Source organism: Phyllobates terribilis, unplaced genomic scaffold (assembly GCF_046119375.1).
Source record: "Phyllobates terribilis strain yellow unplaced genomic scaffold, ASM4611937v1 Scaffold_11__3_contigs__length_659146591, whole genome shotgun sequence".
Lineage (NCBI taxonomy): Eukaryota > Metazoa > Chordata > Amphibia > Anura > Dendrobatidae > Phyllobates > Phyllobates terribilis.
In genome coordinates this window covers 263,659,095-263,678,809 of record NW_027362771.1, presented here as the reverse complement: position 1 = coordinate 263,678,809, position 19,715 = coordinate 263,659,095, and the positions used below count along the sequence as shown (strand labels likewise).

The window sequence follows — 19,715 nt, the reverse complement described above, 5'->3', positions numbered from 1 at the left end:
ATTTTTCCTGTAGGGAAGACACAACTGATACTGTTAGGCCCCCTTCAGAAAACTGCATATGAAGCAGCAGTGACCATGGTTAACCAATACAAAGAAAAAATCCTCCTTAAACATGCTAGTATGGAGGAACAATGCTTCAGGGAAGTTTTATACTAGTGATTAAATAAAATAAACAAATAAAAAGTAGTGTGCCATTCACATTTTTTTTTTTCGTTTTAAGAAATGTTGATTGTGAGGGGGGAAAACATGGACTACAGCATCTTGTGCTTAACCTCAATTTTGCCTTTGTGACAAGCAAAATAAATTAAACCTTTTGGACTGTTCATAACTTGAACACCTTTTTATGCAATTAATCTGCATAGAAACATTTCTGAAAAGAATGTTGTGAAAGGTATAGAAAATCAGTATCAAATGATGGGAAGTAATTGGTTGCAGTTATGATAAAAGGTGGCAACATTGGATGCTATCAATGTTGGGTAATGTTTCGTAACTAAATGCAATAATTTCATAAAACATTATTTTAAATTGATATATTGAAATTGGAAGTAGACATTCCATATGTTGCAGCTGTACATTGACCCTCTAAGCAAAAAAGGCCCAGGACCACCTTTAAAAGAAAATTACAGCGATAACTACTGTCTGGATCCCATGTAAAGGATTGTGATTTATTATATGGGTATATTTTATTGTGACAGAGGGAGCATTTTGGCTGCTTCAGACAATAGACCCCAGGAGTGACTGTTGCCTTCGCATCCGCTATTACTACGTGACTCAAATTTACTATTTTATTACATTCTATGAATAAATTGGCTCCATCAAGAAGATAATCTATGTCAGGCAAATGACTCTATTTTCGACCACTGCTCTTCACTGGCAAATATTTGTCTAATACATTTTTCCAGTCTTCACTGTTGATGAATTTACTCGGGCATATTCAAATACGCAATTTTTTTTAATTGACAAAACTGTGCAATTATCTTTGGTGTAAAGAAAGAAATGCCATGCTCCGGTCTTTATCTGACACTTTGTTGTTCTCTGCCTCATACTTCTTTCAGTTGCCTGATTTGCTCCGGGCACATGACAATGTCATTTTAATCATGCACACTTCCCTGGAGATCAGGCGGCACAAAAGGAAGATCTACACTTCACCATCCAGTGCACTCCGCGTGCAGCCGCATTATTTAATGGCCGTAGTAAAGATAAGCTGAAAAGCGCATTTTGGTGCCCATACGGAAGTAAAACACATGAAGTATGCCATACAATTTAATATTTTTGCCACAAATGAAAATGTATATGAACACAAAGTATAGAAAAAAAAATATTCATAGCATATACTGTTTTCAGTGTAAACAAGAGGCATAGGCTTTCCACTATATTAAAAAACAAAAAAAGTTATGTCCAATAATCCAAAGCATGAAATGCAAGCAGGTTTTTAATTCATCCATAAGATAGCGTAAGGTGCACTGCAGTGGAAGGCATAAGACTATGGTGAGAATTTATCATGGGGAGGATTTTTCCAAGTCTGTTTTGCTTGTGGCTGCATAGGCGTTATTGATGCCAAATGTATCTGACAGACCGCATACATCTTTGGATAGAAAATTCTGTCTACAGCTGTGCCTTTCCACCTTTAATTCTATTCCTTTTTGTGAGTTTACATATTTTTGTGCTACAATTTTTTTTTAAAGTAGTAATTCGTAACTCTGACTTTAAACTTTATTTGCATAGCTAACCATGTCCACAGTGCACATTTTAAAAGTCAAGCTTTAGGTGTAAAAATGGTTAAAAAGTTGGAATTTTTGGCAACAATTTTATTTTTTATTCCAGAAAAAATTACACAAAACTTTAGATAAATCAAGAAAATTTAGTCTGGGCATTCTTCATTTTAATGGCAGCTAGCAATAAAGTAATGGTTTGATCACATGAAAATATTGATTAGGATTAGGGATGGGCGCACCGCTGGAGTTCGGGTTCTGGTACCCAACCTTTATGTAAAAGTTCGGTTCGGGTACCAGGACAGTACCCAAGCTTCAACCATAACTCGAACCCCATTAAAAATAAAGGATGCCCGAACTCTGAAAGGAAAAACCCCTCTCTCTGCCCTGTGTGTGTATATACAGCTCTGGCAAAAATTAAGAAACCACTGAACAGTTTTCTATTGGAAAGCACGGAAAGACTGGTGGAAAGCATGCCAAGACGCATGAAAGCCGTGATTAAAAATCATGGTTATTCCACCAAATATTGATTTCTGAACTCTTCCTGAGTTAAAACATGAGTAATTTTGAGGTCTGAAAGCACTGTTTCTGTTTCAGTATGTTGAGACTTTATCTTTTGCTGCAAATAAATACGAAATTTTTAGCTTTGAATTTCGGAGACATGTTGTCAGTAGTTTATAGAATAAAACAACAATGTACATTTTACTCAAAAATATACCTATAAAAAGAAAAATCAGAGAAACTGAAAATTTTGCAGTCGTCTCTTAATTTTTTGCCAGAGGTGTATGTGTGTGTGTGTGTGTGTGTGTGTGTATCTTCAGCACTCCTTCAATTAGACCTTATCAAAGATGGCGCGGGTGACGTGAGTGCACTTAGAGCGCCTGCTCGGCCGGGACATTTCGTGGCTGATTACCTTGACATGCGCAACTTGTCACTAGACGCTGGACTTTGGCACCTACATTGTTGGTTTAATGGGGTGAGTCCTGCCATTAAATCATATACACCTGTCACTTAATATCAATTAATGTCTTTATAATGTATTATGGATACACGTTTGAGAAATAATATGCACTTTATTGTAAAGCAATATTATAATTGTATGAATGCACATCTATTGTATCAATTCTATTGAATCAATTCTATTGATTTTTCACAGCACTTATGTACTTTATGTAACTGATTTGTAAATGGCTGTACTGATAAATAGTCTGTCTGTTCACTCATACACTGCTTGCAGCGCTGGGGTCCTGGGTTCAAATCCCACCAAGGACAACATCTGCAAGGAGTTTGTATGTTCTCCCTGTGTTTGCGTGGGTTTCCTCCCGGGTTCTCCGGTTTCCTCCCACACTCCAAAGACATACTGATAGGAAATCTAGATTGTGAGCCCCAATGGGTAAAGGTTCCCTTTTAAATCAGATCAAAATGAACCCGAAAAAGCAGTTTTCAACAAAATCAAGCATAGAGAGCTCCTCATAATTAGTTGAAAATAATATTCATTCTGAACCTAAGGGCAGATAAACAGAACCCAGTATAACATTAGATTGTCACTTTTTAAATGATGAAAATGATCCACTATCACGTGTGAGTGCCAAAAGTAGGTGAACATTTGCATTCAGTATCTGGTGTAATTCCCTTGTGCAGCAATAACTGCATTTAAATGTTTCTGGTAATTGTTCATCAATCCTGCACATCGTCTTGAAGGAATTTTAGCCCAATCCTTCTTACAAAACAGCTTCAACTGTTATATTGATGAGTTTTCTCACATGATCTAGTTGCTTCAGATCGTTCCACAACATTTCTATAAGAATAATAAACTGGAAAGACAATAAGCGCAATAGGGTCCTATCCAAGTAAAAATTGAGAACGTGTGGGCAAATGTGATCACAGTAGGCTGCTGCAGGCTGTGTGGTGGTTTGTCCTGATGAATTGTTACTTTGAAACTCGTTGACAATAAAACCGCATTCCTAGATATTTGATTCTTGTTCATTGTTGATCCTTTGGCAGCGCCGATATTAACCCATTCATCTCCAGCCTTTAACATTTCTATAAGGGCACAGTCAGACGGCTGTATAACACGGACGACCATCGCATTTCAGTGCATGGACTGGCTGGCAGCTCTCCTGACCTTAATGTGGCAGCTGAATAGAAATACATGCTGTTGCGCTCGGTTCAGGAAAGCCTCAGGCCAGTCCGAGACTTGCGATGTAATCGTCGTTGTTATACGGCCGCCTGACTGCGCCCTCGGATTAAGGTCAGTACTTTGAGTTGACCATTCCACAATTTTAACTTTACTTTAACCATTTTTTGTGTAGAATGACTTGTGTTCTTTTGGTCATTGATTTATGGAATGTACTCTTGAGATTCAGCGCAAAAACAGATGTCCTGAAATTTTTATTAAAAAATTTGGTGTTATAATTCAGAATTCATTGTTCAATCAATCATGGCAAACCATCCTGGCCCAGAAGAAGAAAAACAGGCCCATACAATGAGATTGCCACCACCATGTATTCCCTGAGGTAATGAGGATTGTACGTTTTGGAGAAAGTAAAAATCACTGGATTACAACATTAATGTTTCTCATTTAAACAGTAAAAAAGCTCTAATTTGGTCTTCTCCATCTACAAAATATTTTCATTAGCCTTCTAGCTTGTGCAGATGATTGTTAGTAAACTGCAGATGGGAAGCGTTGTTCTTTTTTTGAGAGCAGTGGCTTTCTCCTTGTAACCCTGCTATGCACACCATTGTTGTTCAGTGGACTCGTGAACATTACCAAATGTGGATGAGGCCTTTAGTTGCTTAGAGGTTACCTTAGTTTCCTTTGTGACATCTGGGACTATTATACACTTAGAGTGATCTTTGTTGGCCAACCGCTCCTGGGAAAGTTACTAATGATTCTAAATTTCTTCCATTAGTACACAATCTGACTGTAGATTGATGGAGTCCAAACTCTTTAGAGATGGTTTTGTAACCTTTTCAAGTCTGATGAGCATCAACACCTCTCTTTCTAAGATCCTCGTAAATCTCCTTTTGTTCGTGCCATGATACACTTCTACGAATGAGTTGTGAAGATCGCCCACTCTCACCTTATTGTCATCCCATTGATTGAAAATGCCAAGCTGTAATTTCCCTTTTCAAATCATCTGCTAAACTTAAAGATTCCCATAATTAAGCCACTCATAGACATTGGATACTAGATTTTTTTTTTTAAATGAGGAAAATAATCTAATATTTTTGACTCATTTGTTTCATTTGGTTCTCTTTATCTATTTTTAGGATTTGTGTGAAAATCTGATGTAGTTTTAGATAAAAATTTATTAAGAAATATGTAAAATTCCAAAGGGCTTTCAGGTATTGCTATATTTTCTAAGATTGGTTTAGTGTAAAGGTTCCATTATTAATTATATATAGAACCAACTTGGTGTGTTCTGTCTGGTTATGTACTTGAGGTAGTTGTGGCATGGTGGGTTTATTATGACTAGTGTTAAGCGATACCTTCCGATATCGGGAAATATTGGATTGGACCAATACCCCAAAAATATCGGATATCGTCGATTCCGATACTGGAAACCAATGCAAGTCAATGGGACACAAATATCGGAATGAAAATAAACCCTTTCTTTCCTTGTAGGTTAATTCTACATGAAGGAAAACAACTAAGAATAATGTAGAATGTATTACATGAAAAGCCGGCAATTCATCAGCGGCATACACCGGTACCCGACAATTTAGAATAGAAAGAATAGAGCATCACACATAGATTACATACATAGAAACATGTCAGTCACATATATAAGAAGTACAGTGATAGTGTTGATTGCTGTACTTGTCATTTAGTGTTAAAATAAAGGATTTATTAAAAAAAAAATTGGCGTGGGGATCCCCGTAATTTTAGTCTCTAGCGGAGGTTAAGCAGACGGCTGGGGCAGATGTTTGAAGCCTGGGAAGGGGGTAATTCCCAGGCTACTAATATCAGCCCCCAGCTGAATACCTAGCCTTTACTATCTATTAAAATGGGGGACCCCCAAAAAAATGACGTGAGGTCCCCCCTATTTTAATAGCTAGCAAAGGCTAGGCAGACAGCTGGGGGCTGATATTAATAGCCCAGGAAGGTTGCCATGAATATTGGCCCCCTCCCAGGCTAGAAACACCAACCGTCAGCTGCCCCAGAAGAGCCTCGCTCTTCCCACTGCCCTGTAGCGGTGACAGTGGGGTAATAGGGCTGGGGTTGATGTCAGCTTATAATGCCAGCTGACATCAAGCCCAGGTTAGTAATGGAGAGGCGTTTATAAGACACCCCCATTACTAACCCCATAGTCAAAGTTAAAAAAACCACAAACACCCGGAATAAAATCCGTTAATTGAAAAAAACACACAATTCTTTATTGTTCTAAATTAAACCATACTTACCATCACGCCCATTCCAGCTGAAGCCAATGTCTTCTGCAATAAAAGTAAAATAATAAACCAACATCATCCTTACCTTTCCATGGTTCCCACGACAGCTCCAGCTCTGCTACATTCACATGACAGGCTGGATCGCAGCCGAAAGCTGCCATCCATCTTGCTATGCCGCAAACACTGAGAAGCACAGGCATGCTTGCGCTCCTCAGTGTCTGGCTGTGACGGCATCCAGATGAGCCGAGGTCATGTCCAATGAACTCAGCTCACCTCATGCACGTCACTGACCGCGTGGGAAAATTCTCCTGCGCTCAGCATTTTCAGCAGGAGCATTCTCCCACGCTGGGATGTCATTGAGATGACAGGCTGGATCGCAGCTGAGCGCTGCCATCCAGCATGCCATCCTTCATAGACACTGCAGAGCGCATTGTTATTAATCAATGTTTTTTTGCTGAGACAGGCCAGCCCTAAGTTGGTTATTGCCCTGTTCAGCACGGTTTGTACTGATACCCACCTGCCCCCTCCCTATAGTTTACAAAATAATAGTACCCATTGATACAGTGTCCAAAAACCATTGATAGTTTATTTACTCTACATTACAATTAAGGTAATGGTCTAAGAAATCGAACTGCCTTTACATAGTTTCAGGGAAAAAGACTGAGAATAGAGACGTTCCATGTGCCAGGCCATATGAAAAAGTGGCACCCCCTTCAGTCAACTGTAAGGTGCCCCAGCGAGGTTGTCTGTAGGGTGCCAAAGTGAGCATGGGCTACAGAACAGACTAAGTGTGTCCTCCCTCTGGTGTTCTGCAGTGTATGTGGTGTTTTCCACTCACTTCTGACCAGCCGGTCTCTTCTGACTCCAGGCATTTCTCTTCTGGAACCAGGGCAGCAATGAATTCAGAGGACACAAAGTTTATAACAATAACTGGAACTTTACTTAGTAACTGGTAGTATTTACAGGCAGGTATAAAGGATAAGGCCCAACGGGTTGTCATCTTTCCCACATGTACTTGATACGTCAGCCCTGGTTCCCAATTTAGGTGAAGCATCTCTGTTGCTTTCTTCTCTAGCCATAGAGAATCTTCCTCACCAGTGACAGTATATCCAGATCTTAGTTCTCTCCACCTCCTAGCCCTGAGTCCTAACTTCTTCTGCAATCCTGCAGACAGAATGCGCCCCTAGGTCCTCGATGACTCTCTCGAGGTTCCCAGGCCAGCTAAGTGGACTCTTGTGAAGAGATTCCTGTGTCTGATGATCCACTGTCTGCGATGCTAGGCCCATGTCTACCCTAGAGCCTGTCCGTTTTCTCTGAAGTACTGACAACTACTGTACTTCCTGTACTCCACATTAACACTGAGTTCCCCCTCCCTCTACTGGGCAGGCTGTCACAGTTAACCCCTACCTGAACCAAACTGCTGCCCCAGAGGGTTCTAACTTTTGAGAACATACTTCTATATCCCCTTTTCAGTGACAGGGGGGGGGAACTACCTCCTTCACCACTAATACGCACCTCAACAGATAATGTCCCCTTAATTCTGGACTTCAATCTAGAATATATATTGGCAAAAAAATACGTTTCTGTTAACAATCTATTGTTTGTATCTGAGCAATTAAATGTTTCTGTCGCTGAATGGGTTATTAACCCCTTCACAACGATGACATATATTTACATCATCAACCATGTCCCTGCCTTTGGTGAAGGCTCAGACGCTGAGCCCGCATCTTTCCCCGCGCTTGATAGCTGATTTAATCAGCCATCAAGTGCCTATAACAGGTGTGGGTGGATCCGAGATCCACCGACTTCTGTTAAACTGTAAAATATACACCTAAAAATTGTCTTCTAATTTTTTTTTTACTTTTAGAATACAGTACATAATGTACACTTAGTGTCCGTAGGCAAGATTTAGGAATAACTACTGGAAGCAAAACCAGTGTAGGATGATAATCAACAACAGCAAATGGAGCTGTAGAGAGAACATCTATTACACACTGAGAGAGCTATGAAAAAGCAGTCGTCTTTGTGTGAATAATAAGCAGAGACATATTTTAATGGACTACCCTGTACAAGCGCTTGTTGGTTGCCAGGGGATGTTTTATTCAGTAACATTTTTTTTCTTAGATTTTCTCTTGCATTTCAGATGGATGGCTGCAATATCCCCTTTACTTATAATATTGATGCTTCACATGTTTCTAAATTTGTTCAGCCCTTCTTGTGTTTTATTAATATTGACAGGTATTTGGCCTTATTTTGTATGGAATATTGCTGCTGCAAAATATAGATCATCTTCAAGCCATATAGTTAAACAGAGCTGAAGAGATATTAACAATTACAGAGGTCATAGCAGTAAACAGTGCTTTTCTAACTTCTGGAGCTCAAGAACTTTGAATGCGGGCAGTCAGAATTATCAGAAAACTATTCCCTGAGCCAAAAATGAATTGACACTGTGTAGAAGTGTCTTTAACACAGTTGCCGGCACCCCTGCACGGTTCCCCTTTTCCCTTCATGCAGGGATGCCGTCCACACTCACGGTCACCTCTCCCTCACCCGGCACATCTTCCGGCGGTGTGCCTAGTGCGTGCTTTCTCATGGTCTTGAAGGGCCAGCGCGCGCACCTGCTAAGATGTCCCCAGCCAATAGCTGGGAGGCATCTTGTATGAAAGGCTCCCTCCCCAATAGGTAGGTGCCTAAGCAATGTGGATTCATTAATTAGAGTGGAACTATTGAGTTGCTAGGTACCCTGGTCCTTGTGTGGCTAGCTCCTAAACCCAAACTCCTGTTCCTGGTGGGAATAGGTCCTGACCCGAACCCCTGATCCTTGTGCGGCTGGTGTCTGAACATGCTCTTCTGGTCCTTGTTTGGCCAGTGCCTGAACCTTGTCCCCTAGACCATGTGTGGCCAGTGCCTTAATGTGTACTCCTTATATCCGGACTGCTAAAACCAATCTCTGAATCCACTCCTGTCTGTGACTCCGTGTCAGTATCCGTCCTGCCTGAGGAGTAGTCTGAACGGAGCCAGAGTCCATGTCAGTGAACCTGACCCTCTGGGTTGGCAGCTGCAGTACTGGGGACTACCTAGGAGTGGTACCTGGCAGATACCTGCAGCTAAAGCTTGACTCCACCATCAGGAGCTCCAGTGATCACCAGGTAGCTGCTTAGTTACGCTCCTTGCTAGGTAAGCCCAGCCCTGTGGCACAGTGGGTCCACAAACCACGTGCGCCACCTGTGACCGTGACGGTGTCCTGATGGTCCTTCACTTACAAGGTAGGGGCTGACATAATATAGGGGTCCAGTCAAGGGGAGCGCATACCACAGTTTTGAGGGCACTTTGCCGAAGGATTCTGGCCTATCAGATGGAAGATTGATCAGCGTGTAAATATGAGCGGATTTGACAAAATTAAAATTTGACAAAGCGCGTGGATTTTTGGGGGAAATTTAGATTTGTAGGGAAGTCCCAGTGCATAATTAATGTAAGATGTAGAAAATGAAAAATACTTATAAGCACCTTATCGCTCATCTGTTGGGTCCCACCTGTCAGTTGTGCAATGCTAGCTTGCGCTCACAGTTGTGCAATAGAACCGGGACCTGTTCTCAGATTTGCCGGGGTGTGCAGATGTCCTAGAACACGAGGTTCTGATAGAACCCCATGTGCGGATGCCCTTGAAGCCCTACCGAATTTCCAAGGCCCACGGATAAATGATCTCCAAGGAAATGAAGCATATGCTGAATCTGAGTCATTGAGGAATCTAAGAGCGGGTGGTCTAGCCCCACTGTCCTTTTTCCAAAACCAGATGGAGAATGGAGATTCTGTAATGATTATTGGAAGCTGAACGAAGTCTCCAAGTTCAACACATATACAATGCCACGTGTCATTAAGCTGATCGACAGACTTGGGCTGGTAAGGTACATGACCACCTTGGCTTCTTGTGACTTGGGAATTTGCCAATATCCCTTTGTTAGATCCAAGGAGAAGACTGCTTTCTCTATGCCCGACGGATGCTTCCAATACAATTTGGACTGCAGGACGCTCCAACCACCTTCCAGCAGGCCATAGACAATTAGCAGTAATTAGGTGTAGTATTAACACATTATTAGCACTATGTTTGTGTAGTCTGTTATGTCATTGATCCCCACATAGCATATAGTAAAGTCTTGTGAATATTTATAAAGTCGTATTTCATTTAGTGTACTTTTGTCATGTTCCAACAAGCAGACAGAATTGTCTTCAAAGCTTTAAGTATCCCTTCTTCCTTCTACAGCTTGGTCTGTGTGATCCTTTTGTGTATTTATTTATCATAAAGCCCTGAGCAGGTTTTTTTTTTAAGTTGGGAATTATTTTTTGCTGCTTTAAAGCATTATAGGACGTACATGTCCTGCTTGCCACTAAAATGAAGGTTTGCCTAATTGCGTTCGCTCCTGGCCAGGATTTTACTTTCACAGGGCTTTGCTGATTACCCCCAAAGCGACCAATGCAAAAAAAAAATAAAAAATACAAACTTGACAGACAAGTTCCCCAAATGTTTTTGGTCTCCTAACTTTTCTAAGGCTTGCTGCATGTTGCTGTCCAGCATCAGTCTAAAGTTGTGTTAGGGTATGTGCCCACGTAGCGTTTTACAAGCGTATATGCTGCGGAATTTCCGCAACGTAAACGCTTGGGAAACGCTTGGTTAATCCGCCCCCCATGGTCCCCAATGACAAGCCGCAATGTCAATGCCCATGCTGCGGATTTTTCCGCAGCGTTTATGCTGCACTCAAAAATCCGCAGCATGTCCATTAATTTTGTGGACACGCAGTGTAATCGCCGCCATTGACTTGCATTGAAACGCATAATATCCGTGTCAGTACATTTGTACACACGGATATTATGCGTTTCGATGTGCGGATGGTACCCAAGTCTGGAGGAGAGGAGACTCTCATCCAGACCTGGGTACCATAGAAACTGTAAAAAAAAAGAACTTAAAATAAAAAATAAAGTTTATACTCACCTTCTGATGTCCTCCCGGTGTTTTGTCTGCTCCGTCCAGTCTATTGCAATGCTCCCGCTGTTGTGAAGGACCTGCCATGACGTCACTGAGTCATGTGACCCATCACATGGCTCAGTGACGTCACCGCAGGTCCTTCACACCACCGCGAGCCGCTCAACACACCGGACGCGGCAGAGAGAACACCGGAAGGTGAGTATAAACTTTATTTTTTACCATTTTATTCTTTTTTTTTTTTTAAACTAACTTGGTCACACTACTATAAATCCATGCCGGTTGCATGGATTTATATAGTGTGAACAAGTTGTCAAGCACTTTTCCAAGTGATGCTAAAATCGCTTGGAAAAGTGCTTGACAAACGCTACTACCTGGCGGGAAAAACGCATGTAAAAAACGCATGCGTTTTTCCTGCCAGAGAGAAGCGTAAAAATATGCAGCATTTCTGCATCGTGGGCACATAGCCCTAATGCAATGCAATGGTGCCGTGATTTTTCAAAACTACAGTAAAAGCGCAGTTTTTTTAGTGTTTTCAGAAAATCATGGCAAAAAACTAATTGCAAATGCATGAGCTAAAGCAGAAGGTTATTGTCAGGAGTTAAAAAAAAATAAAGTTTGAATTTTCCTAATGGCCCATTTAGACTTGCTGATTATCGGACTAAAAAGACCGCCAATATCTCACCAAATGAGAAAATTGCTAGTTTGTTGGATGAAACTTGCTTAGAAATCATTGTTCTCTACATCATCCTGTGTGAAAAGTAATGTGCTGCTATGACTAATGATGATCTATCAGAACGATTGTATTTGCCATTGGCTTGTTTAAACAGGTGATCAATAATTATACAGTATGTAGCTGATCAGTGGTCATTTAAAGGCCAAGGTTGGCACTGCAAATATACCCTATGTATTCTTATTGTCATTGCAGTGTGACTTGGCATCTACATGTATGTATGTGTATGTATATGTATGTATGTGTATGTATGTATGTATATATGTATATATATATGTATATATGTATATATGTATGTATATATATATATATATATATATATATATATATATATATATATGTGTATGTGTATATATATAATATATATATATATATAGTACAGACCAAAAGTTTGGACACACCTTCTCATTTAAAGATTTTTCTGTATTTCCATAACTATGAAAATTTTACATTCACACTGAAGGCATCAAAACTATGAATTAACACATGTGGAATTATATACTTAACAAAAAAGTGTGAAACAACTGAAAATATGTCTTATATTCTAAGGTTCTTCAAAGTAGCCACCTTTTGCTTTGATGACTGCTTTGCACACTCTTGGCATTCTCTTGATGAGCTTCAAGAGGAAGTCACCGGATATGGTTTTCACTTCACAGGTGTAACCTGTCAGGTTTAATAAGTGGGATTTCTTGCCTTATAAATGGGGTTGGGACCATCAGTTGTGTTGTGCAGAAGTCTGGTGGATGCACAGCTGATAGTCCTACTGAATAGACTGTTAGAATTTGTATTATGGCAAGAAAAAAGCAGCTAAGTAAAGAAAAACGAGTGGCCATCATTACTTTAAGAAATGAAGATCAGTCAGTGCGAAAAATTGGGAAAACTTTGAAAGTGTCCCCAAGTGCAGTTGCAAAAACCATCAAGCGCTACAAAGAAACTGGCTGACATGAGGACCGCCCCAGAAAAGGAAGACCAAGAGTCACCTCTGCTTCTGAGGATAAGTTTATCCAAGTCACCAGCCTCAGAAATCGCAGGTTAACAGCAGCTCAGATTAGAGACCAGGTCAATGCCACACACAGTCCTAGCAGCAGACACATCTCTACAACAACTGTTAAGAGGAGACTTTGTGCAGCAGGCCTTCATGGTAAAATAGCTGCTAGGAAACCACTGCCAAGGACAGGCAACAAGCAGAAGAGACTTGTTTGTGCTAAAGAACACAAGGAATGGACATTAGACCAGTGGAAATCTGTGGTTTGGTCTGATGAGTCCAAATTTGAGATCTTTGATTCCAACCACAGTGTCTTTGTGCGACGCAGAAAAGGTGAACAGATGGACTCTACATGCCTGGTTCCCACCATGAAGCATGGAGGAGGAGGTGTGATGGTGTGGGGGTGCTTTGCTGTTGACACTGTTGGGGATTTATTCAAAATTGAAGGCATACTGAACCAGCATGGCTACCACAGCATCTTGCAGCGGCATGCTATTCCATCCGGTTTGCGTTTAGTTGGACCATCATTTATTTTTCAACAGGACAATGACCCCAAACACACCTCCAGGCTGTGTAAGGGCTATTTGACCAAGAAGGAGAGTGATGGGGTGCTACGCCAGATGACCTGGCCTCCACAGTCACCAGACCTGAACCCAATTGAGATGGTTTGGGGTGAGCTGGACCGCAGAGTGAAGGCAAAAGGGCCAACAAGTGCTAAGCATCTCTGGGAACTCCTTCAAGATTGTTGGAAGACCATTTCCAGTGACTACCTCTTGAAGCTCATCAAGAGAATGCCAAGAGTGTGCAAAGCAGTCATCAAAGCAAAAGGTGGCTACTTTGAAGAACCTAGAATATAAGACCTATTTTCAGTTGTTTCACACTTTTTTGTTAAGTATATAATCCCATATGTGTTAATTCATAGTTTTGATACCTTCAGTGTGAATGTACAATTTTCATAGTCACGAAAATACAGAAAAATCTTTAAATGAGAAGGTGTGTCCAAACTTTTGGTCTGTACTGTATGTATGTGTATGTATGTGTATATATATATATATATATATATATATATATATAATATATATAAAATAATTTTAACATATTTTACAGTTGTGCTCAAAAGTTTACATACCCCCGCAGAGTTTTTTTCCTTTCTTGGCCTTGTTTCCTAGCATATGAATGATATCAAAAAAACTTTTTCTCCATCCACTCATGGTTATTGGTTGGGTGAAGCCATTTATTGTCAAACTACTGTGTTTTCTCTTTTTAAATCTTAATGACAACCCACAGCATCCAAATGACCCTGATCAAAAGTTCACATACCCCAGTTCTTAATACCGTGTATTGCCCCCTCTAACATCAATGACAGCTTGAAGTCTTTTGTGGTAGTTGTGGATGAGGTTCTTTCATTTCTCAGATGGTAAAGCTGCCCATTCTTCTTCTATATGTATAGATATATCTATCTATCTGTTTTTTATTTTTCTTTTACGTTTTTTATTCTCAACTGCATCGAGTCGGGCACTTTACCAACTCAGTTGTACTTCACTGCTGACGTCTAATCATTGGTTGACAGGTGACTCTTTTCTCAGTGACCGGTCTCCCTTCCCAAGTGCCATCATTGCATGGGTTAGTTTTATCCGAAGGATTGGTGCCTGCGCAGTGAGCTCCTGATGATGCTGTGAGATCAATGTACCATTAGGAGCTCACTGCCCAGGTGCCATCATTCAATGAACCTGGGCAATGACCTCACTTGCTCCCTGATCTAATAATGTTGTGGGAGCTAGTACATTGAGCTTTCAGTGTCATCAGGAGCTCACTGTGCAGGCGTTGCCCCTTCTGAAACAGCCACTGAGGGAGGAGTAGCCTGTCAATCAATGGCCTGAGACTGGTGGTGGGCAGCAAAGCACAGCAGAGCCAGTGAGAAGTGCCTGCACTTGAGAAAAAAATAGATTTCTCACTAATGCAACAATGAAATTAGACTAGAAAGGAGTAAATGTAATAAGCATTAATGGGGCCTTACATTCACACCTTTAATTAGGGATTTAATATGGCGCTGACAAGTTCTCTTTAATGGATCTGTTTTGAGCTGTATTTTTCTTGGTTAGTAATCTTTCTGTTTTACTAATATTTACAGTTTATTTCACCCTAATAGGCACCACAAGGCAACCTAAAGAAGGGGAGGTGCCTGGTGTGGATTACAACTTTATTTCCGTGGAAGCGTTTATGGAATTAGAGAAAAGTGGAGCCTTATTGGAGAGCGGTACTTATGAGGGTGAGTTTGGAAAGCAATAGTCATTTTAATGAAGAGGCGAAATAATATACAGTGATCCTCTTTAATGAATGTTAGTTCAAATGTGTATCAGCCAAAGAGACTCTGGAATGGAAAAATATGACAGAAATGACAAACGTATGCAGTCAGCTGATTATACCATTTGTTTTGCGCTAGTTTCCAGAATAGCAGTCTACTATGAATATCACTTAGAAGCCAGAGAGGTAAACTTCCAAAGACCGTTCTAGTTCTGAGAAACCACTGACGTTGTATATCACCTAGACATCTATTCCAATAAACATCATGTAATGCGTTTTGTTCAGCTTTTCCCTACAGGTTCCGTTCAGTGAGAAGGGCTTTCTTACAGAACATAACTCCTTTACACATAACCATAACCATGTCTCATAAGAATATTTGTAATGTTTTGTAAACTACCTTTTCCTTGAATGGTTTTTAAAGCATTAGTTATATTCCAGCTTATTTTTAGAAATCTGCAATATGAGTGTCCAATAATATGTTAACTATTTATATAGAACATAAAATGATTACTGCTTGCTCCAGCACTCCTTGAAAAAAAATGTTTATTTAAAGAGGTTGTCTTCTGATGTAACTATTACATTTTTTTCTGCTAGATTACAAAAACAGAACAAATTTTCAAAAAGGTGTTCCAAATTTTCAATTGGAATACCTTTCCTAAAACTCTTCTGCTAATGCTGCTTACCTTGGTGATTACTAAGTATGTGTCTCCCATAATGTGCCCAGAAAAGAGTTCAAACTGTTACCTAAATATCTGCCATAAATGTCCTCCAGTAATGGCTCTCCAAGAAAAAATATTACATCGTTTGAAGAGGCTATGGTAGATAGTGAACTTAGTGTCAAAAGTCCATCTGTCACCAGATATCCACTGTCTATATTTCTAAAAGTGCAAAAGACTTTGTAGAACGGGTTTGTGACCAGCTGATAGTCCTTAAAGGGTTAGTTCAAAACCCAAAAGTGTATTTCAATTAATAAATATTTAAAAACGAATAACTTTTGTAATTTAAGTCATGGTAAAATTCGCTACCATTCACTCATTTTTGCAACTTAGGGTTCTGTTTATATTACTCACTTCCTACAACAATTCGTTTGAGAATCCCAGTGCATGATGGGATACTCAAATGAATTGACATCTGCTGGCTGAATCTGTTGTCACTCCCTTTTCCACCCTGAAACGAAGCGTCATTGAAGGGGAGGGGGCTGAGATATCCCGACACTCCCCTTGCTTTGTTTGCTGCCCTGAAACGAAGAATCATCAGTGACGTTTATTTCAGGGGCATGTCCCTGCAGTGTCTTCCCCAGCGCCCTGTGCGACAAGCGCAGTGTCCGGTCTGTTGTCTGTAAGCAGAGCCGGCTTCTTACTATTCAGCTAAGCAGTCAGAAATAAAATACAAAACTGTAGTTATATCTGGGGGCTTACTTCATGATTCAATAGCTGTTCTTTTGTAAAAAAAAAAATTGATTTCAGTGACAAACTAACATCCTACCAAGTTTCAGCAAGGTCTACTACTTCTCGGATGGCTCCACTGCACAGTATAAAAAAAGGAAAAACTTTATAAATGTATGGCATCACAAGAAAGATTTGGGAGTGGAAGCTGAATGGCACTTTTTTTTGGTACAGCTCATGTATGTGATGGTTTAAGAGGCACCGTGAAACGCCTTGCAGCTCGAGCTAGCCTCCAGAGAGGACATATTTTGACCAAAACTTAACACCCAAGCTTTTCAGCTGGAGTGAGAAAAATATTCTTAACATCCAGTTCATGTACTGTGCAAACCAGGACCAAGAAGAAGAGGAGAGTTTGTTAAAAACATCGGTTTCTGGAAACAGAGCCCATCAAAGGGATTATGCAATACCACACTTCATTCCATGTAGTGAAACAGAAATAAAAACAAGGATTTTTTTAATTCAGTGACGACAATGAAGTCTATAAAGTGATTTGAAGGTGGCACAAGTTTGGCAATGAATGACATAATTGGCTATGTGACCTGTGAATATGATCGGCACTGGTGGCTAATGGATTTTCCAAATATTATGATAGGTAGAAGTGACTTTTTTGCACCCTCTGGTTCATCATTATCCTTTGTGTATCCAAGAATACGAGACATTTTAACAGCAAACCAAAATCTGATATTAACTCAGGAGGAGCCAAACCCCATAACAGCCGGACATACTGACACAAAAGGAAAAGAAAATTGTTAGTAAGAGACTGTGGACAAGATTACATTTCACCCAGTAGAAGGGACGAATTGATGATGCTAAAAGCTCAGTGTAAAGACTTACTATTAATTGTTTAAGACTAGTTCATATTGTTTTATTTTATAGCTTTATGATTTATCTACTGTATTATTCTTTTTAAAAACTTGAAAAAGGACATGTCTAGTGATGTAATAAAAAAAAATAATTGTTACTTGTATATTTAAAAAGGTGTTAAAAATATTGATTCTTTTAATTTAGCATTAAACCTATATGATTAGAATGAGACTGAATTTAGAAAATCACTCTTTGAAATGTGATCCAACGGAGATCCCAACTTGAATCCCTGAACAAATGTAACAAAGAACACAAGTAACACGTATGCATTTTTTGAGAAATTTATAGCCTATAATTTTTCCGAAATCACCCATCTAAACTTAGAATTTGACTCCTCAAAATCAAAATATCAACAAAAATAGTCTTGTGATGTATCAAATTAAAACCTGTACAATTCTGAACAAAATGATGCCTCTCCCATCGCCTTATCTTAATTCTAACCTGAGATATGATGATAAATGTAAATTTATACAAGCCCAAAATTCAGGTCTTTTCAAAACTTTAGAAATCCTATAAAAAAATTAACAAATGAAGATAAAAATTCTAAACTGATTATTTTTAATTCACTTAAGTAGCACTTCAAAAAACACCAAAGAAAATTAATATCATAAGATATCAGGTAAAAACAAATATTCAGATTTGAATCACTTAAAATAAAATGACCCATTCACTCAACAGCAGATCCTCTTGTACACGAGCAGTAGAGATTGCGTGACTGAGCACGTGGGACCAGCAGCACTGGCTTTGTTAGGTAACATTCTCAGTGTCCGCCTCTGGTTCTTTAGAATCCTTCTAACGGTGAAGAGCCCCTGTACAATACATGTTTGCCTCCTCTATTATGTTCTACCTACACATATGCACACGCATTAGCATGAGCATTCTCATTAGGTACACAAATATAATGTGTTAACTTGTATATATTGTGTATATGTATTAACATATTACACAAGGATATAAATACACACATACTCACAAGCATAAATAAGCTATGCATGGGCTCAGTAGTAAACACTAGAGATAGGCGAACCCGAACAGTAAAGTGACTTGAGCAGCTTGTCACTAGATGTTTCTCTGATAATGCACTGCTCTAGCCACCTGACCACTGCAGTCATTCACAGGCCACAGAGGTCCTGCAGCGGGTGGAATGGTGACAAACCCTCTTAGTGTGTTTGCGTAGACCTTGGAGCGGTCTGCGCTGGACCCATCTGGATGCTGGCAAACGAATATCACTGTTATTTTTAACAGCCCCAAGCCCCTGGGGAAAGTTTATTTTTGCCTGGATAACTTTTATTTTCATAAAACTGGCAACTTTTTTTTTTTTTTTTAATTAGTGTTGAAGTTTACGAAAATATAGCTAATTCAACATCAATTAGGTCATGTGGATCCGGAAATAATTTAATTGTTCATACAGTAGTTCCTATATATTATGTATTTTTTGCACTCGTACAGCTTATCCTTGTACAGTTTTTTCATGAACATTAGTTTTAATGATCATTAATATTAGTAGAGAACCTGTGAAATAATGTTTTCAGTTTATAAAATGTCAATGGTGTTAGTTTTTCATACAGCAATAAGTTACATAAAGTCATTTCTTATGCCAAGGAATACAAGAATTAGTGAGAGACATGGAACCTGCTTTAGAACAAGATATTGGAGTAGAATAGAACCTCATAAATCCATCATTATGTATGGATCTGCTCTGCTGTGCTCAGCAAGTTATTTTAAGTCTTGAAGCTTCATTTGAAAAGGTATTATTTATGTTGCCAGGGTACGTGATCCATATAAATCATTTGTGAACAAGATTTATTGTCTTTGCTACTTGTAATCAACATTTAGCAACAGGCGTTTGGCCAGGTTCAAAACAGCATGTAGAAGAGACTGGAGGGCATTTGTTTGTTATTGTGGAAAATGCTGTTTTCTAAAAAATATCTCCTATAATTTATGTCATTGCACTGCCGGGTAAAAGAAACAAAAATAAAACACACATTTTTAATGTAAAAAAATGTGTGTGTAAATAGAATATTGAAAAATTAATAATACAGCATTAATACTAAATCAAAATCCCTAACAGAGACAAATCTTGAAAAAGGATTATCCATCCCTGTAGGTTGCTGTGTGTGTGTGTGTGTATGTACAGTACAGATCAAAAGTTTGGACACACCTTCTCATTTAAAGATTTTTCTGCATTTTCATGACTTTCAAAATTGTACATTCACACTGAAGGCATCAAAACTATGAATTAACACATGTGGAGTTATATACTTAACAAAAAAGTGTGAAACAACTGAAAATAGGTCTT

General features: G+C 39.4%; 1 protein-coding gene across 12 annotated transcripts in view; it reads left to right on the top strand.

Annotated features, from left to right (window-relative positions):
• The window catches only part of MAGI2 (membrane associated guanylate kinase, WW and PDZ domain containing 2), a 1,194,143-nt gene that overhangs the window by 629,183 nt on the left and 545,245 nt on the right, over window positions 1-19,715 (top strand). For 10 of the 12 annotated variants that reach the window (XR_012251242.1, XM_073652295.1, XM_073652296.1 and 7 more), the window contains one exon: window positions 14,953-15,072. The exons of the other annotated variants lie outside the window; for them this stretch is intronic. Coding sequence is in view for 9 of the 10 variants with exons in the window: in XM_073652295.1 (XP_073508396.1) it covers window positions 14,953-15,072 (120 nt within the window). In the remaining variant the exon portion in view is untranslated. The remainder of the gene's footprint in view (window positions 1-14,952; window positions 15,073-19,715) is intronic. 12 annotated transcript variants of the gene reach the window in all.